General features: G+C 29.3%; 2 protein-coding genes across 7 annotated transcripts in view; both read right to left on the bottom strand.

The window, feature by feature from the left end:
• Positions 1-132: 132 nt before the first annotated feature.
• LOC107454527 (Molybdenum cofactor synthesis 1) lies at positions 133-16,123 on the bottom strand. Of its 4 annotated transcripts, XM_071186493.1 has the most exons (11): positions 15,877-16,123; positions 12,546-12,639; positions 10,921-11,088; positions 10,739-10,831; positions 9,204-9,337; positions 7,836-7,907; positions 6,807-6,959; positions 5,296-5,406; positions 3,727-3,847; positions 1,920-1,994; positions 133-827 (listed from the first exon to the last, which is right to left on the bottom strand). In XM_071186493.1, the coding sequence occupies exons 1-10, from the start codon at positions 15,970-15,972 to the stop codon at positions 1,939-1,941; spliced, it is 1,098 nt and encodes a 365-aa protein (XP_071042594.1). In that variant the 5' UTR covers positions 15,973-16,123; the 3' UTR covers positions 133-827; positions 1,920-1,938. The 4 variants fall into 4 exon arrangements, with proteins under 4 accessions (XP_071042594.1, XP_015927233.2, XP_071042592.1 ...); XM_016071747.3 differs by lacking the exon at positions 1,920-1,994; XM_071186491.1 differs by lacking the exons at positions 1,920-1,994; positions 10,739-10,831.
• An 8,473-nt stretch (positions 16,124-24,596) lies between these two features.
• The window catches only part of LOC107454523 (extra spindle pole bodies like 1, separase), a 313,495-nt gene continuing 310,653 nt past the window's right edge, over positions 24,597-27,438 (bottom strand). For all 3 annotated transcript variants that reach the window (XM_071186489.1, XM_071186488.1, XM_071186490.1), the window contains exon 25: positions 24,597-25,087. In XM_071186489.1, coding sequence (XP_071042590.1) covers positions 24,868-25,087 — 220 coding nt within the window. In that variant the 3' untranslated portion in view covers positions 24,597-24,867. The remainder of the gene's footprint in view (positions 25,088-27,438) is intronic.

Here is a 27,438-nt window from a genome sequence, read left to right as displayed (position 1 = left end):
CAAAATGAAGAATGACACCCATAGTGTAGTATCCTAGCCAACTGTCACGAGGAATCACAAAGGGGTGACAACTCCACGAAGGAGCAAAAGCTTTCCTTTTATAAAATTTAAATAGAAACATATACACAATCGTAGAACATTAATAATAAAAATTTTTAATAAAATATATTATTTTATATACAATAAAGATAAAATTTTCTCAAAATAAATATTCAGATATCATTTCCTTATAAATGTTTCTTTCCCCCCAGATTTATACAATAATTTGACTGATTTTATCACAATGTCCTTTGTTACAGCTTTACACATGTCATAAATAGTCAAAGCAGCTACTGTAGCTGAGGTCAAGGCTTCCATTTCAACACCAGTTTTATCAACAGCTTTGACTTTAGATTTAATGACCACCTCATAATTGAGAGAATTCAATTCAAAGTTAATTTCAATGAAATCAGTTTCGATGGTATGACACAAAGGAATGATGTCGCTGGTTTTCTTTGCAGCCATTATGCCAGCTACATTTGCAACTGGCAGAACATCACCTTTTTTAATTTTATTTTGCTGTAAAAGCTCAAAGGCGATTTTACCGAGGTGGACAATCGCTTCTGCTTCAGCAATACGCACAGTCTTTGGCTTTGAGCTCACATCTACCATATTTAGTTCTCCCTTTTTGTCTGTATGAGTTAGTTGCTTTTGAATCGGATCATCCCTTGAATCAATGCTATAGAATCTGTACATGTTTGATGAATTTGGCACTGTTTTGTTACTCTTTAGTATATTAATAAAACTATAAAGATTTGTTCTTAATTTGGCACACTTTAACCATCTTGCTGTAAAATAAAATAAATGATAAAAATGAGGAAGACAAAAATGAAAAAGAACTTATTTTCTAAAATTGTTTAGTTTATTAGCTGTAAAATTATTTTTTGAAAACATTATCCAGTACTATTGGCTAATGTTACCCGGCACTTCTGAATTTCAGGCTGTCACAAAATGAGGTCAAATTGGTAGGATCGATGAACCTATTTTTAATAACCTTTTCCAACTATATTTACTGTAACACAAATAGCGAAACAAAAATTTTCAACATGACAAAAGTTCTGCTTAGAAAAAAACAAATTAAAAGACCAAGTATAGCTTATATAATTCAACAAAATGAATTATCAAATTTAATTGAAAACAAATTTTTCTCTTGTTAATACTGTTAATCATATATATACATTTATTTTTGCTTCAAGAATTGAATGTAGTTAATGTTCAGAAAATTACATTACATGAAAAAAGAAAAGGAGTATTAAATTTTTAATTAAAAAAAAAGTAATGTAGAAAGTATTTTAACCCATTGAAAATAAGGTTGCAAGTTATAACTAATAAATTTAACAACAATTTAGAATAAGAAGATGTGACAAACTCTCCTCTTTCTCGCACTACAGCGCCTCTGGCTGTGAACTAAGACAGTCTGCTAGGAACCGCCGTTAAGTACGGACGTTTAATTCGAGCCCAAAATCCCCTCTTCCAAATTCTTGTATTTCCCTTTTATTCTAGTTTTATTTTATATGTGTTTTGTTCTTTCAATAAATAGTTAGAATTAATTTCTGGCCTTTCATTATTTATGTAAATTGGTAAAAATACAAATAAACCAAGACTTCCCGTACAAAGACCAATTTTTTTTAATAAAAAAATAATTTTTAATAAATTTAAAATAAAATTAATAATGTTAACTAAACCAACAATTTAAAGCAACTTTTACAACTTTAAAATGAAAATAAAATTATTTAACAGATTCAAAATTAGTAAATTGAAAAGAGAAAAAAAATTATAAATAGAAATTATTTGATGGTTTAATTTGAGTTTGCTTAGAAGTGGAAACAACATAATTCATTTAAAAGTAAACAAAGAAGATAAAAAAAATCTTTACATACTTTTACAACTAAAACCAATTTAACCACCAATTAAAATCATTGGACGATTTTTCATTTTTTGAAGATTAAACATACCTATGAATGAAAGAAAAAAAAATTACATATATGATTAGCAGTTAATATTTAAATAAAGTATCCATATTTAATTTGAAAAATTAAGAAAATAAATGCTCGTATGTTTTTTCAATGAGACAAAATAGCACTATCAAATAGAAACTAATGACTAGAATCAATTTTAATTAGATTAATTCATTAGATATTTAATTCATGTAAGATATATTTTTAATGTAACTTAAAAGCATGTACAAAGTCAGAACCATCGCTAGATTTTATGGGATCCTTAAATCAAACTCTAGAGCTTTTGCTCAAATGTTATATAAACAATATTAACAGCCCTTAGAAGTGAGAAAATGTGTGTTTCCTTTAAACATTCATAAAAAAAAATTTCAAATAAATCTTATTTTCTTATTATTATAATTCTGATTTATAAAAGGATTTTTGTACAGTCTTCTTTTCAATTCCATTTATGTAGTAAAACATTTCATCCATATGAAAAAATATTTCATCTGCAATGATTGACAAGGCTTTCAAACTTTAAAAATTAAAATAATTTTTTTATAGTTATTAAAAAAATTAAAACATCTTGTAAATAAATGTTCTTTAAACTCCTAGAAAAGCAGGGTTAGGGCAAATCCCCCACCTTCCTTCACTTTTTGATAACAGATAGAGAAAGCTAAGTATATATTAAGTAAAAAGGAATTTTCTTTTCAAAATTTCTATTTGTCTTTTTTTTTGTTTTTTTTTGTCATGCATATCTCTCTTAGTCCTTTCTTCTGAAGAAAAAGGCATTCATTTAAAACATCTTATTTCTTCGAAACTTTTTAAGACATTTTGCAAAACTTTGGAAAGTTCTTAAAATCCAGGAGGTCCTAATTTCTAAATCTCTTTTTACTGAAAGCAAGTCCCTATTTAAGACACAAATCTCTTCATCCTCTTTTTAAATCACGTGAATAGGAATCGCACTGCACGATTTCAAAATCATGTAAAGACGAATCGCAACATTTTCGACTGATGCACGTTAAATCTGTCGAGTAGCAAAAGTCCTCCATGCTCCCATAACAAATCAATACCTCTGGGGGTACTGGATTGGAGATCGATTTTTCTCTGATTCAGGTCAAAATTATGATCTGTGGATGAATGAATGGGTGTATGAATGAGTCCGCCCAATAAACGGGTGCGACGTATGGTGTGGCAGAAGTCGAATTCTTTGCCATATATGGCGCCACTGCGAAACAAGAACAATCGCACCCCCTCTGCCTAAACAGGCGTACGTCAACAACAACAAAAGTTTCAAAAATTCTTTGAATTATAAAAATTTGACTGGCGGAATCCGCGAACCAATAATCTAGAGACAGACGGAATTCTGCAATATTCACGAAAACTAAACATGCCCTGTTTTTAGTCCCAGACAAATGAAACAAAAACTCGGAATGCAATCACCCTGACTGCATCAAGGGTGGGCAACAATAAAATTTGTTACCCAGAATTATTCTTATCTTCACCTTCAACTGTTCATAAAAAAAAAATTAATTATATTCTATATTGAAAGTTCGCCAACATAAAATGCTAGTAATTCTCTCTCTTTTTTCTTCTCACTATGCAAAATTATGTGTCCCTGGAGATACGCTGAAACCAAAACTTACTTTTTACCTTCCCTTTAAGATTTTTGGTTTATTTTACACATTATAGCAAATTTGGTAGAATTACTCTTATAAATACTGAATCTTTGTGTTTAAAAATGACCTACCTGCATGCTGTTTCTTTTTAGACAGCACTGCAGTTGAAATCAATTGAAGAAGGCTTTCCTCAGAAGCTCCCTCTCTCAACGCATCTCGGAGAGAGACTTCCTTATTCCCAAAGAGGCACACCTAAAGTTTAGAATCAAAAGAGTTTAAAGGGTCATATTAAGGATGCATTCATTACAGACACTTTCATACATTACTTACATATTGATAAACTTACATAAATTTATAGGCAACTTACAGTACACCTCACATTGCAGCACTCCCAGTCCAAATTGCATTTAAATTGTATCGAAATAAAAATAATTTACATCATTTTAATGTGGCTTTCTGCTCATATGTTAGGAATAAAAAATTTGATAATAAATATAAAAATAACAAAATATAAAACAAAAATCTATTTTTAAATATAAAGAAAACCTAAAACTTCATAAGATAAACAATCTAATAATTTTCATATAACTGCTATCAACGAAATCTCCGATAATTATCCACATTGATTTAATTGTGCTAACTTAAAATTGCAGACAAAATATTCATGACTTATTAATATTATTCTAAGAAAACTCCACCGCCACTATTTGGATATAAAAGCTTCAGAAGCAATTTTTAAAGACCTTTTTAAGAATAGTTATAAATTTGTACACTCTTAATGTCCTAAACATTTTTAAACCCTTGATAAAATAAAAATTTAATTTGCTTCAAATTATATGAAGATGGTTATAAGAATCAGCATATTTCTAGCGATCAGAAATCGGCATCCATCTTCAACATTTACCATATGTGAATAAAGATAACAAAAGAAATTTGAAGCAGAAAACGTTTTAAATCTTGTTTGTTATCCTCATTCATGTCTGAGAAGTCTTGAAAATGAGTGCTTATTTTTGAATGTTAGTAACATACTTGACTCCTATAACTATTCTCATTATACTGTGAAGCAAATTAATTTTATATGTGTGTCTTTCTAATTTAGTTTCTTGGGATTATTTCTTTAATCTTAACGTTATCAAAGACATTGAGAATGTCCTAATTAATGAACACTTCAAACGAGAATTTTAAAAACTGTTTCTGTAACTTTTACAGTCATAATAAGTACATAAAGTACATTATAGGTATGAAAAGTACATTATAGGAAGTGGAAATTACTGGACCACTTCTGGAAATCCTACTTTGTATATTGGAAGATTGTATGTTTAAACTTAGAGGAGATTATTTGTTATACGGTTTTTAATTGCTTACCAATCTTCGATTTAAAGTTTGTTTTTTTTTCACACGTAAATGCACTGTTAGTTAAGTAAAATTAGGTTATAGTCCTATCTAAAGAAGGAATAAGTTGGCATTATTTTATGATTTCACTAGTAATTAACACTTTTATGGGCACTAGTAACTTAGTAAACTGCAAAATTCAAATAAATTGCTTCATTTATATTGAAAGTTTTCTTCAAATTATCATTTATTTCTTGCTAAAAGAAAAGAAAACTACTTCCTATATTATTTAAAAAGAAAGTAGAGCTTTAATTCTGAACTATTTTGTGAAAAGTTATATGACTGGAAACTTTTATGCAGTGGCTTACCTTTAAATTACCATCTGCTGTAATTCGAAGGCGATTACAGGAACTACAGAAATTCTCTGTCATAGAAGTGATAAATCCTATCTGGCCTTTGTAACCAGGAACTTTGTAAGCCTAAAAATACAAGCATGGAAATTAACACAAGGGATCAAATTGAGTGATATAGTATTGGGGGAAAACAACCAAGAAAAGATCATTGTTTTTATTGCCGTTTGCAAAGTTTCAATGGGATCATTATGAACAATCACCCTTTTTCCGCAAGGAAGAGTTTGCAAGTAACATCAAGAGAAAATATTTATATTTTACACCCATTGTTAAAAATTAAACTTTTATCAATAACTACTGTATGATTTAATCCATTGACAAAGCATTTTTACCTACTATTTGGCAACAATGTTTGAGTTTGAGTAGTAATTCTTTATTTATGCAGCACTGGAGCTGCAAAATGGGCTATTGGTGATGGTCTGGGAAACATCCCTGAGGATAATCTAAAGATATGCCATCACAATCTTGATCCTCTGCAGAAAGGATGACTTCCCTGCTTTGGTAGCTTGACTACATGCATGTCATGTTGAACCATAGGACAGTTTAACAAAGACTGAAGACACACCAGGTTCCTACGCAGGCTGATCAAAGTGATAACCCACACGCTCACTGACCGCAGCAAATGATGCTTGTCTATGATGCCTGTAAGCTAAATTATTTTTAATATGCTTATTAATAGCTTTAATATATACTATTAATATTTTATAACTGTATATTCCTCCAGTTATAGAAGCTGCTTTGTACAAACAATTTGTTGAAGAAAAAAAAGCTAACGAGTTCTATTGATCCAGTTAAATGGTGCAAGAAAATTTTAAAATAAAACATCATTACTTGACAAAAATACATTTACTATATTAAAATTGTGGTTATACGGTCTACACTTCATATAATGACCCCTGAAACCCGGGAAAAAATGATGATATAGCATAAGGATGTTGTATCATTAGTGCACAAAAATACCGTAAATATAACTCGTAGCCAAAAACTATTTGACCACCTAGAATAAAAATCTAGCGAATCAAGTCAGTCATTCAAAGGGTGTTCCCTATACATGTGGCAAGATCAAAATAAATAATGCTCTTAAATAATTTCTTCGAAAATTTTTGTGAAATAAAATGACTGAATTTCAGTCGCTAGACTAGAATGAATCGGACAGTGTGGAGGTCACGTCTATGGAGTAATAAACGAGACGCATAGCTGCTACGCGAGACTTAACGCATAGGTCATTAAAATGGTACTCTAAAGAGAATAACCATAAAAAGCGTAAACTTAATTAAAATTAAGTTTAAATGTAAGTTAAAAACCTAGATTTGCAGAGTTAATAATTGAAAATTCATTAAAAAAATCAGTTCAATTACCTGAAGTAAGCCTCTTATTAATTACTTTAGATAATTGAGGTCCTACAGTATTAAGATGTTTTGAGAATATTCAATGAAAAATTTAAAAGAATGAATTAAAAATATTTATACCTTTGAAGTGTCATTTGGTTGGTCAGTTATTCGTTTTAGGTCTGGATACTCTGCCTTAATCAAATCAAGCATTTGTTCATAGGGAACCATTTTGTTGTCACTCCACTTGTTGCCACCAAAAGGACAATATTCAATGAAGCGAATATCAACATCCTGTAAATGAATCAATTAAAACACAATAATTTATAACAATGGTGAGCAACTTATCTGGAAAACATAAAATACAAGTAAAAACATTTCATTTCTTCTTTTTAGTAAGTTCTTTTTGAAATGTTATGTATAATGTTTACTCATAATTTTGAATAGTAATAGGCATTTAATTCAAAGATGGTTGAAATATTTTTTCATTCATTTAAAAAGGTAGTTCTGAATAAAAATAAACTGAACATTTTAGGACAAAAATTCAGGGAAAGGAAACTAATTTTTATATATAAGGCTAGCTTTATTATATTATAATACTTATTTTAATATTCAAGCAAGCAATAATCTGTGCAAAATTCTATTTCCATAGAGATTTTTCAGAAAACTTACTCAATTTCAATGAATTTTCTAAAATGTACAAAAACCAGGAGAATTTTTATTAAACCAGTAGACTGGGAGAAACAGGAAAAATCCAGTAGAGTTGGCAGCTATGTCTAACTTTCAATACTTACTTACAATTATAATATGTATTAGTAAGAGATTTCACAAGTAAACATGCATTTTCAAATCCAAGAAAAAGAAATAGTAGTCAGGAACTTGAATAAAAACATAAAAAAAAGAATTGTTCGCACTATCAACATTTTATCTTTTACCAATATGTAACAGAAATGAAACAAATAGTTTGAGTTCAGAAGATAGGTATAGTCTTAAATTTTATCAAAAAAGTGCATTACTACTTTTGATTATTTTTTCAAAAAATTACAGTAAAATGCTTGAAATTGATTGAATCACGTTAGTTGTAGATTGAAATTTGTTCCAAATCAAAATGTCGAATTTTTTTTAATAAATAATTGTTTTATATGATTTTTATTTTAAAATCAAAGTTACCTGTTTTTCAGTAAACTTTACAAAAGAGGTTAACTCATCATCGTTAATTCCCTTCATTACAACACAATTTACCTAGAAGACAAATGTACTAATTAAAATCATTATTTTCATATTCTGTTCAAATAATAAAAAGTTTTGTTCTTATAACTAATCAAGCAAATGTATTTTACTATTTGTGGGTAAATTATGCAAACCGTTGCTAAGAACAGGTCAAAATGGAAGAAAAAGTCAAGGCTCAACCTGGGCATGTCAATGATGAAATCATGCAAAGCAAAAAATGTACCTATATATAAATAAAACTTCTTTGCTTCATAGCTGAAGTGGAATAAAGGTCCAAATGTTACGAGTCCTTGAATGACACCAAGTAAATGATAAAAACTAAACAGGTTAGAAAAAAGACAATCCAAAAATGGAAGAGAAATCAATTTGTGAAAAGCAAAAGAATAGTAGACAAGGGGATGGGGATTAGCAATGTAACTCCAAAATGTAATCTTTCAACTATGATATTAAAAGAAGTTTTTTATTTTCAAGTATGCAATTTAGGTAATAATTTTTTAAACACCTAACAGTCATAAATTTTTAATGAAAGTGAATTCTTAGGATAAAAAAGTAATGAAAATAGTATAAATCATTTGAGATATGCATTCAACAAATAAAGGGCAAAAATGCATAGATATCAGGAAATAATAACATATAGTCAAAAAATAAATACAATAAATTTACTCATTAAAATCAAATTTTAATATATCTTTATTAAAAATGTAGAATCAGTTAAAGCTAAGATTACATGCCCTGCTATCAGCAGGGGTAATTGTGGGTCCAACTCAAAAATCCTGAAAATTTCTTGAGTAAAATCATTCAAAAAATTAATATCTTTATAAATTTAAATCATTGAAATTTTCAAAACATGATATTCTAAGTTAATTATATACAGCATAATTTAAATAAATAATTATGTGTAAGTTTACTTTTATCTCTAATCACATTTATTATTCTACCAGAAAAATTTTTTAAAATGAAAGAGATGCCAAGCATAAATTCTAGTTCTAATATTTTGAAATAAAATACACAAGAATTTTTATATATAAATGTGATCGAGGATTTTTTCCCCGGAGCACAATCACCCCTGTATCAGAGCAAGCCTGGAGCGGAATTCGTATCGACCAGCCAGTGCCTGGATTTGAACCCAGGTTACTTCATTAGGCAAGTGCTCTATCCTCTGAGCCACCACGTCTCTTGAAATTACGTATTAAGATTCACTCATAAAGATACACAATATGAATTTAATTAAACCTGATACACAATATGGAGTAACATTTGATTAAGTGTAATACACGATATAAAATATCAGTTATCACAACACCATACCTTCAAAGGGTGGAATCCTGCATCTAAAGCAGAATGAATGCTTTTGATGACATTATTGTAGCCTTTGCGTCTTGTCAAGAACTCAAACTTTGCGGGTATTAATGTATCTAGGCTGATATTCAATGCATTCAGTCCTAAGGAACAATTAAAATATTTTAAAAATTATTTGGTTTTATATTAAATATAACAGACAGAAAACTATTTCCTCAAGTAAGTAACTTAATGTGCTAGCTTGTTTACTTTTAAAGCAAAGTTAATGTCATACACATTATAATTTTTTATTGATGTACCAATAAAATCAGGAGAAAAAAAAGAGGAACTTCCTTTTGCGAACCCCCAAGTTTGTTTACAAATTTCTCTTTAATAAACAACTTTCTCATTGAATACCCAAAAAGGTGGGAAATGGGTTTTTTGATATGAAAAACAACAGGGAAAGGATGTCTTTAGGCATTGCAAAAGTTGAGTAGGTAAAAAATGATGTTTTTGTTTAAAATAAGAATTAAAAAAATCCATAATTTGTATATGTTAAATACATGGTTTAAATATGTTCATAAAATAATAATGAATTTAATAATAAGTAGGTTAAAAAATAATACAATAGTGAATTTCAAAATGAAAAAGAAAATCAATTGAATGCAAATTATTTTTCAGGAGGTAAAATAGCAAAACCAAAATTTTTTTGCTTGACTAGTTCAATTGCTAAAATCAAAGAGCTGCATTATTTTACAAAGAATTTAGTTGATATTACTATGGGAAGAAGTTAAAGGAAAGAAGAACATGAAAACCAGACATTGTATACAATACCTAGGTATTATCTACTTTTCCAGTAATATATTCAAAAATCATTCTTTAATGTTGAATATTTCAATAAATAAACAACTAGATACAGTTTTGATCAAAACTTTTGTTGTTAAAATTGTTACTGGTTAATAACAGTGAATTCAGAGTTAACTTAAAAATCAAAAACTTAAAATCACTTGAGCAGAAGAACAATGAGTGACAGACAAAATATTTGACTGACTAACCATAAATGAAAGTAAAATATTTATTAGGAATCTAAAAAAAAAAAAAACATTATGCCACACTTTCTACTGCACTTTGAATCTACGGCATTTTAAAAAAGACTAAAATATTTTTGATTTCAATTCAATTGAATTTTCTCTGGCAGATAAAAAATAAATCCTTCAAATAATAGCTAACTTCATACTTATTTTATAATTAAATATATTTCTTACCATATGCATATAGTGCACTAACTGTTAAAATCTATTTAAAAGTTTTCAATTTTCATTTGCAATGCATCTAAGTGGGAATTCTTCAATTGTTATTTATATAGTTTAACTACACTTTCATTTGTTTCGTGTTAGCTTTGAGATAGTGCAATAAAATTTGTTATGTTTTTCTTATAGGTCATTTGACAAGATGGAAATTTAAAAATAAAAACCAAATATTACAGATTTCAACAATAATTATGATATATTTTAAATGAGTTTTAATTTCTCTTTAGCTATATTTTAACAAATCAAATGAAGTACCAGCTTTCTTCAATTCCTTAATTTTCTTATGAAGAAATAGTCCATTAGTTGTTAACCCAATTGTTTCAAGGCCTTTGAACTGAGAAACTGATTCTATAAATAAGTTTTCAAAAAAACTAAAATCAACACATATATATACATTGATATGCATATTTCAGAAAATTTAGAGAATAACTCCTCACCGATGATTTCCAAGAGATCTTTGCGAAGCAAAGGTTCTCCACCTGTAAACCGTATCTTTGTTACTCCTAACTTAACAAAAAGTTTTGATAATGAGAGAATTTCTTTGGTAGTCAATAAATGTTGGTCAGGTGTTAAAGTCACCCCTTCCTCAGGCATACAGTACTGACCTAAAATGAAACATTTTAGTAGCTAAATTAAAGTTAAAAACGAAGTCTAGAAATTTTTATTCAATCTATTAAATGACAAGAGTTCCCATTTAAAATTAAATTTTTTTAAAGTAGTTAAAAATTTAAATTACAAAGATTAATTTTAAGTTAATTTCAAAAGAAGGTTAGAGAGGTAGTGCCCAGTGGCTGAGTGGTGGGGCTTTGCACTCTTGTGTCACAGGTCCTGGGTTCAATGCTCAGACTGGTCAGGCAAGCCTTTCATCCCTTCAGTGGGTCGATAAAATGAGTACCAAGTATGCTTGGGGTCTAAACGTTGGGGGTTCAACGTTTGGCTGACCTCCAAACCGGAATATTTGCTTCTGCACCCCAGAGCCCAAGGTCAAGAAAACTGGGGTGAGTGCAGGTTCTCTATGGGCTGTTGCGACACTGGACTCAGTTTGGAGAGGTAGTAAATTCCACCTTTTCACAGGCATACAAAACTGACAAGAAAGAAATTGTTCAGTGTACCTGGCAGAAAAAGCCTCATGAGAAATTGCCAGAGGAGATGTAGAGGATATTGCCTGCCATAACAAAACTCATTTAAATTAAAATACAAACTGTTTCTTTAGTTTGAAAATTGTTTCTATGTATAACAAGAGAGTTAAAATTAATATAACAGGGTTCGAAAAATCTCACAATTTTTACATGCCCCGTTGCACATGTAAATCAACAAAACATATACCTAAATAAACCTTCTGCCAGAACATCTCTTTTGATTGCATAAATATAAAAATGACATTTTATTGAGTATGAATCATAAGTATTAAGGTATTAGCAAAAGAAGTATGTATTATACATTATTAACTAGGAAGTATTCAGCAAGAATATGTATTGATGAAGTAAATTCAGAGTCCATTATTAATAAAGAAGTGATATTGATAAGAACATGCCATTTAACACTATGTAAAAAAAAAATTAAAAAATCATATCAAATTTATATTACTTTTAAAAATTATATAACCTTTGATTTTTATGGAAAAGCAAATAAGGTAAAATAAAAGTTATACAAAGCAATGTTTTCATATACTTTTTTTAATAAATTAGAAATGCAATTATGTTCTGGTTATGTTTCTTAAGGATTTTAAATTTAAAAAAAAAAATATTTTGTTACACTTGAGAATAATTTTTAAGATTTTATCATTAATTATTAAATATTTTGAAAAGTATAAAAAGAATTGACACTAAGAGAATGTTTTTTTAATTGTCACTATAAGACAAAATTTTAATGTTCAACTAATTTGTGTTGATTGCATGATCAAAATAAACAACTTTCTACAAGATTCAAATAAAAAATAATCAGCCATATCAAACAAGAAATTTAATTTCCTTCATAGAATTACCCTTAGCATGGTAAAAACTGTCACATGACATTCATTTTCCTTTACAAACAGTAAAGTAAAAATTATTTGCTTACTTACATCTTAAATTGCAAAGTTCAGTTAAAGAGATCCTCAAGTAATTATGATGACGACCAAAAGTATCTTCTATACTTGATGCGGCTTTGAAACTGATCTGAAAAATTATTAATGAATTTTCACAGATTAATATTTGTTTTTTTTCACACTGAAAACCAGAGCTTATAAACACAAACAAATTTTATACAACAAAACTATCACCCTCTATCTAATGTTGCATATTACTACAGTCAAAGATGCATAAAACAAGCCTATTCTTAAATTAAAATAAGATGTTTATAAAAATTGGTGTTAGCATATTGTAAGCATTAAAATTTAAGTTAATTATTGTAATTAATTGGACTAAAATTTTTGTTTTCCACTATTTCTATGAAAAAATATGATGGACCAAAACTACAAAAGGATGTAGAAATATTGAAACATATTTATTGCAAAAAAATTATAGCAATATTTATTTAAAATAAGGTTGCCATAGGGTTTCAATATCATTCAAAGTCATTAAAATGAGAAAATACAGTAAAACCTACAGGAAAGACCACCTCTATTTATGACCACTTTTGGGAGACACAGAATTTTTCCCATTGACTTTGTGTTAAAGAAAACCTTAAGAAGGGACCATTAAAACCTCTCCCAGTGAGCGGGCAAACATTTGCACCCCATGCAGAAAAAATCAAATAAGGAAACACAAAAAAATTTAAAACCAAAAAATATTAACAAAACAAATAAGTCGATTAGAATGTATTCAAAATATTTGATCTTATTTAGAGAGCTCTTTTTGATGACCCCATGTTGCAGTCAGAGTGCACTAAAGATGATGCTATCCTTTTAGAGTGGAAAGTTAAATTTAAAAAAACAGTTATTATAGAAAAAACAAGCATCTCAAACAAACAAACCTCTCCTCATCTTTTAAAGCTAACTTATTTTCATGATATAAAATTAAATGCCATCTTAAACAAAAAACATAATTATCATTCATAATTGGCAAATTTGTTTTTACACATAATTTTATCTGTTGGGATCATTTTTATAGACACTAAATTTTATTCATCGTTACGTCTTTTCATGGCACTAACAAAAGTGTCATTCCCAAGAAAAAGACAACGACTAAAATTAAAATTGCTTGAGAAAATCATTTACCTTTGATAACAATTTTAAAGTCAATGGAGGTAACCTCTAAGACAGTGTTTTCAGTACAGCGCGAGAATCTCGCATATTTTTTTCTTTTCACGCATTAAAAAATTATTACCGCGAGAAATTCGCGCATTCTATAAATCAATTTCAAAATTCGCGAATTTCTTGTCTATGAAAATAATGTAAACACATTAAACATCGAAATCGATAAATTGAATATTGACATACTAAGCACATGTCAAGATACAGATTATAACAATTATGAAGAGGAAATGCATGATATCTTTTCAAAACTAGATAAATTAAAAATAACCTTAAAAGATGAAATGATAAAATTAAACGAAAATAATAGNTTTGCTTGGCAAAAACCTGTTTTTGCCAGGACGGTTTTTACCATGGTTTTTTCCACCTGCAGCAAAATCTTGCCAACCCTGCCCATAATTGTACCTGTTGGATCATTTTTATAGACACTAAGTTTTATTCATCGATACGTCTTTTCATGGTACTAACAAAAGTGTCATTCCCAAGAAAATAACACCGACTAAAATTAAAATTGCTTCAGAAAATCATTTACCTTTGATAACAATTTTAAAGTCAATGGAGGTAACCTCTAAGAGCCTCCATCAACGACCATTTTACTGTGGAACGGAGAGTGGTCACTGTATCAGAAAATCTCCCACACTATAAACATTTCATGCCACTGCCACAAAAATACCATTTGCCAGAGCCAAAATATGTAAGAGGAGTCCACGTATTAAAATTATGGGAAAATCATTCTAAAGGATTTTGTGTTCTCAAAGAGTTGACGAAGTAGCGCCTACATATTTTTCTTAAACTTCATATGTAAATGCCAACTCTGTGAAAAATATGAATGGTAGTTTGAGTTGAAACGCATTTTACAAGAAAAAACTTATTTGCCAGCAATAAATATTTAGTCACCAAAGGTTAGCTAACACTAAGAAATTTTTTTTGCCCTGTTGTAAGCATAAATTTTTAATATAAAAATTAGCTTGTATAACTAGAAATATTTATTTTATAACCGTTGTTAAACACCTGACTCAATTTAGGGTTCAGGACTACTAATGTTCAACTCTGCAGCCTTGTAATTTTGAACCAATCCAGAAGACAAGGAAACTCCTGGATCAATACCCCCAGAGGTATTGATTTTTTTATGGGAACACGGAGGACTTCGCGACTCGACAGATTTAACGTGTATCAGTCACCATTTACTTCACGAAGAGACTTCGGCCGGCGGGGATAAAATCCACGAACTCTTGGACAGGAACCCAGCTCTCTACCGACCTAACTAAAAATATTGATAAAGAGCCAAAAAAATAATTTTTTTTAAATCATTAAAATAACAGAATGAAAAAAATTTAATTTATTGGTTTTGATTTATTAAAGTGTACAATAATATACATCCATCATTGGTAGAATAAGATATCAACAAAACTGTTTCAAAATTTAGGCTAAAATTAAATTATTAATGATAAAACAGAAATAAAGAACTTATAACGAGGTATAAATTGTAACTTTTGTAGATATTATCAGGGTTGCACAAATCCAAGGTGCCAAGAAATCTAAAATTTTTAAGTTTATAGTCAACATTTTGGGATGTTGGCACCTAAAAATTGCCCTAGCTCTAAGAAATTTGTATCTTTTATTTTGCATTCTATAATGAAACTTATGTAAAAAGTTCAATAAATATTATCTTATGAAATAGAATGAAATATTGCCGGGTTGTCACTCGAAATTTGGCGATCCTTTTCCGTTAGCGCAGGTGCCAAAACAGAAATTTTCCAAACATTCCAAAACAAAAATGCAATTCAAACATGTATTTGTTTCAAGACTATACTATTTCAATACTATTTAAGATATTTAAACCTTAACTATATTTAAATCCAATAAACTCTTAAGTTATGAGTAAATTATTTTGATTCTATCAATAGTTTAATATAAAATTTTATCTATCTTTGCCCTAAAATGACATTTGTCATTTTACTAAACCCGAAAACTTTTAATCTAGTGTAAGTAAAAAAATTTCATTTTATTTTTACATATTTATAACAACTGAACGATTTAAAAATATGAAATGCAATACTAAAGTCAATCACAAGGTAAGGCGGAAATCATGAAATCTAACCAAGACAGAAAAATATGAAATAAATAAATTCAAAAACAATTGAAATTTAACCAAACATACAGTTCTGCAATGACTAGAGATATTAAAGTTCTTGGAAATAGACAGGGCTCGAGTTCCAATCAAAATTGATTTTTTTAACATGGATGAACGATTCATATTTTAAACTTATTTTTTAATAGAGAAAACTAATTATAAATAAAAATATCTGCTTAAGTGGGAGGTTTCATTTCATTCTCAAGTTGTAAACAGCATGCAGAACCATGCGGTAACGGTTTGTAAATAAACATTATGACATTTTCCGGTTCCGAGATGTTACGGACTTATTTTTGTCTGAAAAATTCGCTGATATTGATCAGGTGAATACTTTGTCATTTTTAGGAGGTTCACTGTTTTTAAAAAAGAAGGAATCTAGTTCTTTTTTGTTGTAGTTCATTTACGTCGAACTAGAGCTGCACAGTGGGCTATTGGCGACGGTCTGGGAAACATCCCTGAGGATGATCCGAAGACACGCCATCACAATTTTGATTCTCAACGGAGGGGATGGCACCCCCGCTTCAGTAGCCCGACGACCTGCACGTGAAGTCGAGCACTTTACGGTAGAACAGTTTAACGAGGACCAATACCGCACACCCTCGGTCCCTACGCAGACTGATCCAAGTTAGCAATAAAAATAAATATACGCATGTGATAATGTATGTATAAAATTACATTTATAATATAATAAATGCAGCAATAATTTTAATATATAAAAATTTAGCATTTTTATTAAGTGGAAAATATATGTAGCATGATAGTGTAACTTTGGATAATGTTTTGTTCTATTCTTACTATCTTTGTAGATTTCTCTCTTCTTCTCTCCAACAATCGTGGGTTTATTCGCCAGTATTTGCTGCTCATCTTCCTCGCTATTATCGAGAACAGGAATTAAATCAAATATCGAAAGATTACGGACAAAGTTATACTGGGGTTCCACTGAATATATAAATTTAAACACGAACATGCTTTCAGTAAAAATATATAAATATAAACAACAGAAAAATGTAAATCAGTATCATACGCCAGATATGCGTGGAAAACTGCTTTTAAAATGTTACAAAAATGGATTCCAGTGAAGAAGGTGTCGACATTCAATTGCAATATATTGGTGGAATTCACTCCGGAAAGATTTCAATTTATGATCTACGCCAAATCTTAGCGAAGTCCTTGCAGTGGCTCACGAGAAAATAAAAAAACATTCCAGAAATAAAAAAACATTCCACATTCCTTTTCACTATCAGAGAATCTGGCCATTATGCAAGTGAAAATTTGATATTGAGTATTTTCTAGAATGTGAAGACATTCACTGAAGGCTTTGCTGCCTGATTTTTTTTTTCTCAATCTTTCACTGTTTATTAGAAATTTACGGATTTATTTGAGACCATTTTCTGTCCTCAGAATTTGGAAGTTTTTGTAGACAATTACTGTAATTTAAAGAATGTTCTAAAGAATTGAGAACGTCTGGTAATCTTACTTGCATATATCCCGCTCAGATTATTCAGGCTTTGACCTACAAACTCGTCACTAGCGTGCAGGAAGCAGAGCAGAATTAATAAAATTTCATAAAAAATTTCTGCTATTTCCGAAAATGAATTTCTGTCACAGAATTCCATTATTGCCAACCTTTATATTTTTAAAATCCTAGTCATAAGCATATCCATAGCATAAAATCCTAGTAAAAGCATCCATTTGATATTTAAATGAGTAAAAATCAAAAACGCTCTTTAAATCAGATGAATCAATATTGAAATAAGTGATATCAATAACACCAAAACAAATTTGATTGCGATAAAAAATTTTTTTTAGAGAATAATAATTTTGTTTCATTCTTAGTATGAAAAAAGAAGAAATTTCTATGGAAATTTTTTTTTTTGAAACCCATTTATTTTTTAAAAAAAATTATCAAATGACAATGCAAAGAGGAAGGAAATTCTTTTTTAAAAAATCAGAAGTTTTCAAAGCAAAAGAAAAATTTTTTTAATCAAATTTAATTTTACATTTGAAGCATAAACTGTTTTTACTTTTTTTTTTCAAACTGTAGGTTTTGTTTTCAATCAACTATTATAAACTAAGTTATATGCAAAAAAAATTTGCAAACAAAAAATAATTTAGGCACATGGGATGATTTAACAGGGATGAGAGTAGTCAGAAAGTAAAAAAGAGGAAATCCAAGAATGAAAGAATATATATATATATACATACACACACACAAATTTGACGAAAAAAGTGCGATTATAAATCCCGATGATTAATTTTTAAATTGTATGAATATGAATCCCGATATGAGGCTTTTAAATCACGTGAATATGAAACTTTATATCGAATTTTAAAAAATGCGAAAATACAAATCATGATGCGTAATTTTTAGATCACGTAAATACGAATCACGATGCATAATTTTTAAATCGCGCGAATTCAAATCACAATGTCTAATTTTTAAAGCACGTATAATTACGAAAATCGACGTTTGATATTACAACCGCAATAGCGAATCACGACATTGGATTTTAAGCTCACGTGAATGCGAATTGCTACATAGGGTTTTAAAAGCGCGTAAATACAAATCGCTATATTGGATTTTTAAATCTCGTAAATAAGAATCGCAATGTACGATATTTAAATCGGCTGAATAAGAATCGCAACGTTCAACTTTCAAATCCGGCAAATACGAAAATCGATGTTTGATAATAAAATCGCGATTTTAGAAATGCATAAATACAAAACGCGATATTGGATTTTTAAATCTCGTAAATAAGAATCATAATGCACGATGCTTAAATATCGTAAATAAGAATCGCAATGCGCAACTTTTAAATCAGGTAAATACGAAAATCGATGATTGATATTAAAATCGCGTGAATAACAATCGAGATATTTGCAGAGTCTGGACTTGGGATTTCGTAAAGGCTTGTTTGTTTTTGTTTAGACCTAATGAATAGAAATTTTCAAGATTAATTGAATGAGCAAATAAATATTTTCACCGCAAATCCATGTTTATATTTTTTTTTCGTTTGCTTTTACGCCAGACAACAGGGTCACGACGTCTGAATTGCGAAAATATGAGCTATCCGACGGACGAATAAAAATACGGAAACATCTTATTTTCTGTGTGTAAAAGCGGAGAAAATAGCTAAAATAAGTAAAAATACGGAAGGTTCTATTTATCTTTGAAAATCGTAAATAAATATAATTATTTTATTTCAAAAATTGAATTTTCAAAAAAAAAAAAAAAAAAAAAAAAAAAAAAAAAAAAAAAAAAAAAAAAAANAGAAACTTTTAGATAATCGGAGTTTTTGATAAAAAGGTTGAAATTCGAGAGGCAAAAACGAAAAATCTTATCCCTGTATAAAGGTCAACCAGTTTTATCCCAAGGAAATGATTTTTAGAGAAACTTCAGAGGGAGGAATTCAATACTTTCGCTCCGAGGAAAATTAAATTCCTCATAAAATATTTTAACTTGTTCAACAACAAAAAGTTTCCGCGGAAATTAACGGGAAAAATCTGACAAAAAGCGGAAATCCGCGAAAGAATCACATCCCTGATTTAAACTGTATCTCACTCAATCAAAACCCCCACAAAAAAGTTTATTTCAGTTGGAAAAAAAATGCTGTGATGAATGCAAGATTCAAATCTGGAACTTTTGATAGCACGTGCAACACACTCTAACAAGTGCTAAATGTAGAACATATTATGTAACACATGTATGCTGAACAGACTCTGTGATGCGTCTGTCGTTTAAAAATTTTTTTCCATACAATTTAAGGAAAAATATGAAGGAAAAAAAACCCCATTAAAATTCTACTATATAATCACTTATCTCAATTATTATCTTAACATAAAAGTTGGTTTATAACACCATCAGAAAACATCGAGATCCAAGTGAAAAATAAGATATCTTAATAAACATGAGATTAAAAACAAGACGCATCCCAGGTTCGAGTCAAGCCCAGTTTGACAGGGCATTATTTATTTTCAGTAAATATTTTATTTAGAAAAATCATAGTTAAAAAAGTATTCAATATCATAATTTAAGCTAATTTGCTTAAATCCTGCTAAAATTGCTCAACTGGAAAACTAAACATTCTGGAAAGGTTACTTATCAAGTGGGAAGTAGAAAATTTTGTACAGGGTTAATTCTTTATTTCTGGAATAATTTTTCCTAAATATACAGAACACATCTAAAAAATAATCTTGAAGTTTGAAACAATGCATGTAAAGAGATGTTTAACTTAGCATTGTCTTAAGCTTTCAAATGTTAACAGTAAAAAGAATAATTTCTTTTAACTTAATGGAAACCATAAGCTAAAGTGTCCTAAGTCATATCTCTATAGCAGATGTTTATTTATTTTTGCTTTTCCCAGTGTATGGAAAATAATTTTTCGTATTGTGAAGAATAATTGAAGTTTGTTCTTGAGATTACCGACTACTTTTCTTATTTACTTCATTGAGTTTATTGTTAAAGGCTCATAAATATTAATTGTTATCGATTAAATTCTTACAATAAAGTTTTGCTGTCCTATTTCATTACAAGTTTCATGCTCATCGGGGTTCAAACTTAATTTGTGGAGAAAAAAAATCTTTTAGCACAACTCTAAAAATTATAGCACATAATATATCGTTAGACAAAAAACAGCAATAAAATTTTCAAAGCATTAAAAATTAAATACAATAAAGAATATCAATACAAAATCACTATATTTCATTATAATTAGGGCTGCAGATCTGTCGCGGCGCGAATTTCCTTGAAATTGTCATATTTTTTCCTAAAATTCACGAATTTCTCAATATGTTTTCATTTGAGCGAAAATTGCTTAAAATGTGAATTTTCTTTTCATTTTTAATTTATCATTTTTGTTTAACAGAATTTTTTACTTTTCTGAAGCCTTAAATTGAACATGTAAAATTGATTAGATATTTAGGGGAGTGAATCAATAGCAAAATGACAAGAAAATAGTTCAGGATAATCACAATCTTGTCAAGTAAGGTGGTCTTAGGGAGGGTAATAGACGGGTAGGATTACCTACCTGAAGTCAGTAAGAGTACAAAAGAAGGAAAATGTTATAAATCAAATCTTTGACAGAAAAATTGTTTTACAGGCTATTGAACTTGGCAATGAAATTTCTACTGCCTTTCTACATATCCAGAAAATTTTTCCTGGGCGGCTTCTTGCGATTTCCTAAATAGGGATAAGTTTCTTAGATGAGAGGGAGATAAGGCTTTTGTGACTACTACCTAGTTTGAATTTTCACAGCAATTACTTCTTACAAAGCAACAGTCAAGGAATTGATCGAGTTTTTGAAATCAAAGACTGAATGCTATCCAAAATTGGCAATTTGATGTTTGTCGGTGCCTAAAAGCAGATTAGATGCAGAACGATCGTTTTCTAAGTATAAAAATGTATTAAGTGATGAAAGACGAAGCATAAATGAGAATAATCTGACAATGTACAATACTTTGTACCAAAATTCTGCTCATTTAAATAAAAGTATTAATATTGCTTGAAATTAAAAGAAATACTTTTGATGTGTATTTTTTAAGCTTTTTTCTTATTATTTGCGCAATTCGTCTGCATCATTTATATAGCAAATTTTTTTATGTTTAAAATTCGCGTAATTTTCAAAATTTCCCGCGACAAACTTGCAGCCCTAATTATAATACATCCACACATTAGTAATCAAACTCCACTGGGTTTTATCCTCTGGTCAGTTATATTGCCAATATTGACTCTTTATTCTTCTTCCACTCCTTCAGTGGATCTGTAAAATGAGTATCAAGCATGTTGGGGGGGCTCGGATGCCACAGAGTTTAGTTTTTTAAATCAAAAGCTTGAGTGTAAATAATTTCCAATGTTTAAAAAATTTCAAACAAGACAGTTCCTCCTTGTCCCCTACAAACCTTAAAATTTAACTCTTACCTTTAGTTATCCAAATACTTTTAGATGTAATAACTGCGTCTTAAAATAAATTATTTAAACATTACTCGAAATTTTTTTTTATTTAAGTTCAACATTAGCTTTTTCCTAACCTAAAACTGCCCTATGAACAGAAACCACACATTTGTGTTGTAAAACTTCATAGAAAGGGTGCTAAGTGAGAAATATTGTAATTTAAAGTTCTTTAGAAAAAGAAAAAAACCATATAATTTCAATTTTTCAAATTATTTTTTTCTAGTTTATAGGAAACATTCCAGTTTTCCAGAGTCTGATTTAAAATTAATCCAAATTAATTAAGTTTAATTAAAATTAAGTTTTTCAGGATTTGACTGAAGCCTATGAATCCTGTAGTATAGTGAGGACAAGACCCAAAGCAGAAAGGACTTAAAATGCGACATACATTGAAGAAAAATCTAAGTGCGGGCAGGAAATTTAGGTTTGGAGCAGAACTATGCCTACAATTTACATTAATGATGAAATGAAAATTTTACGTTATTAATAATTTTTGTTTCATCGATGCATTTATAAATAATTTGATGTTTAGTTATTCAAGGCTTCCTTACATCTCAATTTTAGTAAGGAATATTATATGTTGTTAANGGAGTGAATCAATAGCAAAATGACAAGAAAATAGTTCAGAGATAATCACAATCTTGTCAAGTAAGGTGGTCTTTCTATACTTAGGGAGGGTAATAGACTGATAGGATTACCTTCCTGAAGTCAGTAAGAGTACAAAAGAAGGAAAATTTTATAAATCAAATCTTTGACAGAAAAATTGTTATACAGGCTATTAAACTCGGCAATGAAATTTCTACCGCCTTTCTACATATCCAGAAAATTTTTCCTGGGTGGCTTCTTAAATAGGGATAAGTTTCGTAGATGAGAGGGAGATAAGGCTTTTGTGACTAGAACCTAGTTTGAATTTTCACAGCAATTACTTCTTACAAAGCAACAGTCAAGGAATTGATCAAGTTTTTGAAATCAAAGCATGGGTGCAAGTTGGAAAAAAGGCCAAGACTGAAAATTTTTTGACTGAAATATCTAACATACACAATACCCCCTCGACATATGCAAACTATCTAAGAAATCTTTACCATAATACATCAAGTTTAAATACTGTACAAAAAATATTTATTCATCTGTCTTTTGATAAAATAACAACAGGATATAAGAAAGTAGACCAATAACGTAGACCTAAAAAATATTTTTAAAGACAGAAAAGAAAAAAAAATTCCGATTTCCGTAGAGTCGGTCTTGTTTCCGTCTTACTTCCGACCGCGGACATTTTCGAAAGACGGAAATCCGTCCTGGGGACGGAAGACTTGCACCCATGAATCAAAGACTGAACGCTATACAAAATTGGCAATTTAATGTTTGTCGGTGCCTAAAAGCAGCGTGGATGCAGAACGATCGTTTTCTAAGTATAAAAATGTATTATGTGATGAAAGACGAAGCATAAATGAGAATAATCTGACCATGTACAATACTTTGTACCAAAATTCTGCTCATTTAAATTAAAATATTAATATTGCTTGAAACTAAAAGAAATACTTTTGATGTGTATTTTTTAAGCTTTTTTTTATTATTTGCGCAATTTCTGTCGTCTGCATCATTTATATAGCAAATTTTTTTATGTTTACAATTTGCGTAATTTTCAAAATTTCCCGCGAATTTTGGGTCCTTTTTCCCGCGACAAACTTGCAGCCCTAATTATAATACACCCACACATTAGTAATCAAACTCCACTGGGTTTTATCCTCTGGTCGGTTATATTGCCAATATTGACTCTTTATTCCTCTTCCACTACTTCTGGGGATCAGTAAAATGAGTATCAAGCATGTTGGAGGGGGGGGGGCTCGGATGCCACAGAGTTTGTTTTTTTAAATCAAAAGCTTGAGTGTAAATAATTTCCAATGTTTAAAAAATTTCAAACAAGACAGTTCCTCCTTGTCCCCTACAAACCTTAAAATTTAACTCTTACCTTTAGTTATCCAAATACTTTTAGATGTAATAACTGCGTCTTAAAATAAATTATTTAAACATTACTCGAAATTTTTTTTTATTTAAGTTCAACATTAGCTTTTTCCTAACCTAAAACTGCCCTATGAACAGAAACCACACATTTGTGTTGTAAAACTTCATAGAAAGGGTGCTAAGTGAGAAATATTGTAATTTAAAGTTCTTTAGAAAAAGAAAAAAACCATATAATTTCAATTTTTCAAATTATTTTTTTCTAGTTTATAGGAAACATTCCAGTTTTCCAGAGTCTGATTTAAAATTAATCCAAATTAATTAAGTTTAATTAAAATTAAGTTTTTCAGGATTCAATTGAAGCCTATGAATCCTGTAGTATAGTGAGGACAAGACCCAAAGCAGAAAGGACTTAAAATGCGACATACACGGAAGAAAAATCTAAGTGCGGGCAGGAAATTTAGGTTTGGAGCAGAACTATGCCTACAATTTACATTAATGATGAAACGAAAATTTTACGTTAGTAATAATTTTTGTTTCATCGATGCATTTATAAATAATTCGATGTTTAGTTATTCAAGGCTTCCTTACATCTCAATTTTAGTAAGGAATATTATATGTTGTTAAAAAAAATTTCAAGGCTAGTTGTTTGCATATTTTTGTTCATACCTATAGTGCATTTATAACTATCAAAAGTCTTGTTGTTGTTAGACAATTAATTTAGTTAATGATTTTGAAATCAATTTTATTGAAAAGCCTGGGCGTCAAACTTTTTAATGGTGTTTTCAATTATATATGAGAATATTTATAAGTGCTTTGAATAATAATAAAAAAAGGAACAAAGCTTTTAAAATATTGTTTATTTAAAAATATAAAAGTCAATAAGTTCATTCAAACTATTTTGTCATCCACTATAAACACAGTCATCATTTATGAAAAATAAGAATCTTTTAGAAACAGTAAGTTTTTAAAATGCATCATTATTTAATATAATAAAAACAACATTATAAATTAATTTAACTATATAAAGTACAAGAAAAAATATTTGTACACTTAAATAATTTTGTACTTTATATTAGAAGTTCCTTCAAACACTATACACATAAATAAGGTTATCTCTCAGCCAATGTTGGGAAGCCATAAATAATTGGAGCTGCTCCAGTCAAGTACGACATTTTGCAAGCAGCTCTTGCCTGAGAAACTGAATTGCTTACATCAACCACAGCACTCCTTGATTTGTAATAATTTGGTACAAATAGTTCAAGAAATTTATCAGTAAATCTATCAATATCTTTGTCTGTAACATCCCATAGGTTGCCAATAACACATGGACTGAAAAGGAATAAAAGTAGTTATAGCAATATAGAATAATAGTTAATAACTAAAAAGGTTTGAAATGAAAATAAATTATCTCCATTAATACTGTAAAAATAACTAAAAAATTATACTTTGCAGCAAACTGATAAGTACCTTCCTCTTTATATGGTAAAAAGTTGCGCCACCTGACCTCCAACTTTTGCTATAGCTATGCACGTTTCAAATATGTTTTACAATTTAAAAAGGTGAAAGATTTTAATATCGTAATGTCTTAACAATGAAATTCTTAACAAATTTGAAGAATACTTATAAATTTTTCTAAGGCAAGTTTTGTAGCTTCTTATATTATTTTTTGAATAAAAGGTGAAGACGGCACATTGACCATTCGGTGGTTCATCCCTATTCTAGACCATATTTTTTGTTACATGCATCAAATTTTTATCAGGAAAATAGTTTTTAGCTTGATATGAAATAAGCGTATTGAAAAAAAAAATTATAAAACAAAGATGATGAGATATATTTCATAGAATATTTTGATTGGCTAATTTTTTCTTTTAAAAAAAATTTAAGCTGACTCAAAAGAGAGTGTTATATAGTTTATTAATAATCAGAAAATCCCATTAGCGATGCAGACAATTATGCGTGAATCTTATTAGCTTAAATGTATATTTTATCTAAAGTATTTCAAAATAATTACTGAACTGCAAATCTGAGACTCAAGTATTTGAGTTAATCTAAATTCTAGTTATATTACAAAATTATTACTAAATTCATTAACTTATATTAATGTCATAAATTTAATTCAAATTATGTCAGTTATGTAACATTTTTCTTCGTCTAAATTTGATTTTATTCTTCTTTAATTTTATATTTGAAAGCCAGTAATTTAATAGGAAAGATTTCAATGATCATTTTTAAGATAAAATTTTATATTTAATTACACAATTTTATATTTACTTTAAAAAGTTATTTATACAGACAGTCAAACTTCAGATTAAAAATATGAACATTCATAAAAGCTGTGATTATAATAAGAAATTTTTATTGTAAGACAGCTTGTTCAAAATGTTCTTATTCAAACTTCTATTGTAAGAAATCCTTGTTCAAAACGTTTAAAAACATGCATCTATGAAGATGTGAATGAGACAGTTTTGAAGTGGATACAATCAATGCAAGATAGAAACGTGCCGATCTCTGGACCTTTAATAATTGAGAAAAAGCAATGCAATTTGCAAAGGCATTGGGACACGATGAATTTCGAGGAAGTAGTGGATGGCTTGATAAGTTTGAGAGAAAACAGGGAATTATAGGAAAAAATATATCTGGTGAAAGTAATGACGTTAATGATAAAGATAGCGAAAGGTGGATTGCAGAGATTCTTAATAAAATTTTAAAAGATTGTAAGTCAGAAAACATTTTTAATGCTGATAAGACGGCTTTATTTTTTCAACGATTGCCTTAAAAGACCTTAACATTTAAAAATGAAAAATGCTTTGGAGGAAAACATAGCAAAGCAAGAATAACTATCATGCTAGGTGCAAATAAGACTGGCCATCAAAAATTAAAATCCTCTATTATAGGAAAAAGCAAAACTCCAAGATGTTTTAAGGGCAAGAAATTTTTGGAGGTTGATTATGACTTCAACAAAAAATCATGGATGACGTCAGAAAAATGTGAAAAAAATGGATTTAAAAGTTGGACAAACTTATGATTGCAGAGCATTGCAAAATTGCTCTAATTTTCGACAATTGCCCTGTGCATCCGAAGGAAATCAACAAAAAACTGAAAAACATTACAGTTTTTTATTTGCCTTTAAACACTACATCGAAGATACAACCAATGGATCAAGGGGTGATTCAAAACTTTATACTGTACTACTGCAAAAGAATTTTTTGAAAAGTTATCACTGCACTTGAAAATAAGCAATCTATGCCAAAGATAAATTTGCGAGAAAGCATAACAGAAATTTCTAAAGCATGGAACTATGATGTTACAGATCGTAATATTCGTAACATTTTTGCTAAAGCTGGATTCTTTGTCAACGCTGAGAATTTGGAAAGTGCGGAGGACAAGGATGATATTCCTTTAGAAGAACTTAAAAAAATGTGGGTACAGCTAAGAGAGAACCACAAAATCAATGATGTACAGATTAATGATTTTCTTTCTATTGATTCTGAAGCTGAAACCACCGAAACATTAACTGAATCGGATATTTTGGACAGTGTGAAAAATAAAAATACAGCCATAAATTGTGAGGAAGATGAAGAAATTAGCAAGCCTTCATATGATGAAATGTTAAAATCATTTGAAACAATTCGATGAGGATTGCAGTTTGAGGAGAAATTTTTGGAAAGAAGAAGAAATTT

This window comes from Parasteatoda tepidariorum, chromosome 10 (genome assembly GCF_043381705.1).
Source record: "Parasteatoda tepidariorum isolate YZ-2023 chromosome 10, CAS_Ptep_4.0, whole genome shotgun sequence".
Lineage (NCBI taxonomy): Eukaryota > Metazoa > Arthropoda > Arachnida > Araneae > Theridiidae > Parasteatoda > Parasteatoda tepidariorum.
This window is presented reverse-complemented; position numbering and strand designations above follow the sequence as displayed.

Coding starts and splice junctions, on each gene's coding strand:
- LOC107454527 (XM_016071747.3), bottom strand. CDS start 15,972: ATGAATCGTTCATCCATGTTAAAAAAATCAATTTTGATTGGAACTCGA. Junction 10,832..10,920: donor AGATCTCTTGGAAATCATCG/GTGAGGAGTTAT, acceptor ACTTATTTATAG/AATCAGTTTCTCAGTTCAAA. Junction 9,338..10,738: donor TAAGGAATTGAAGAAAGCTG/GTACTTCATTTG, acceptor ATTGTTCCTTAG/GACTGAATGCATTGAATATC.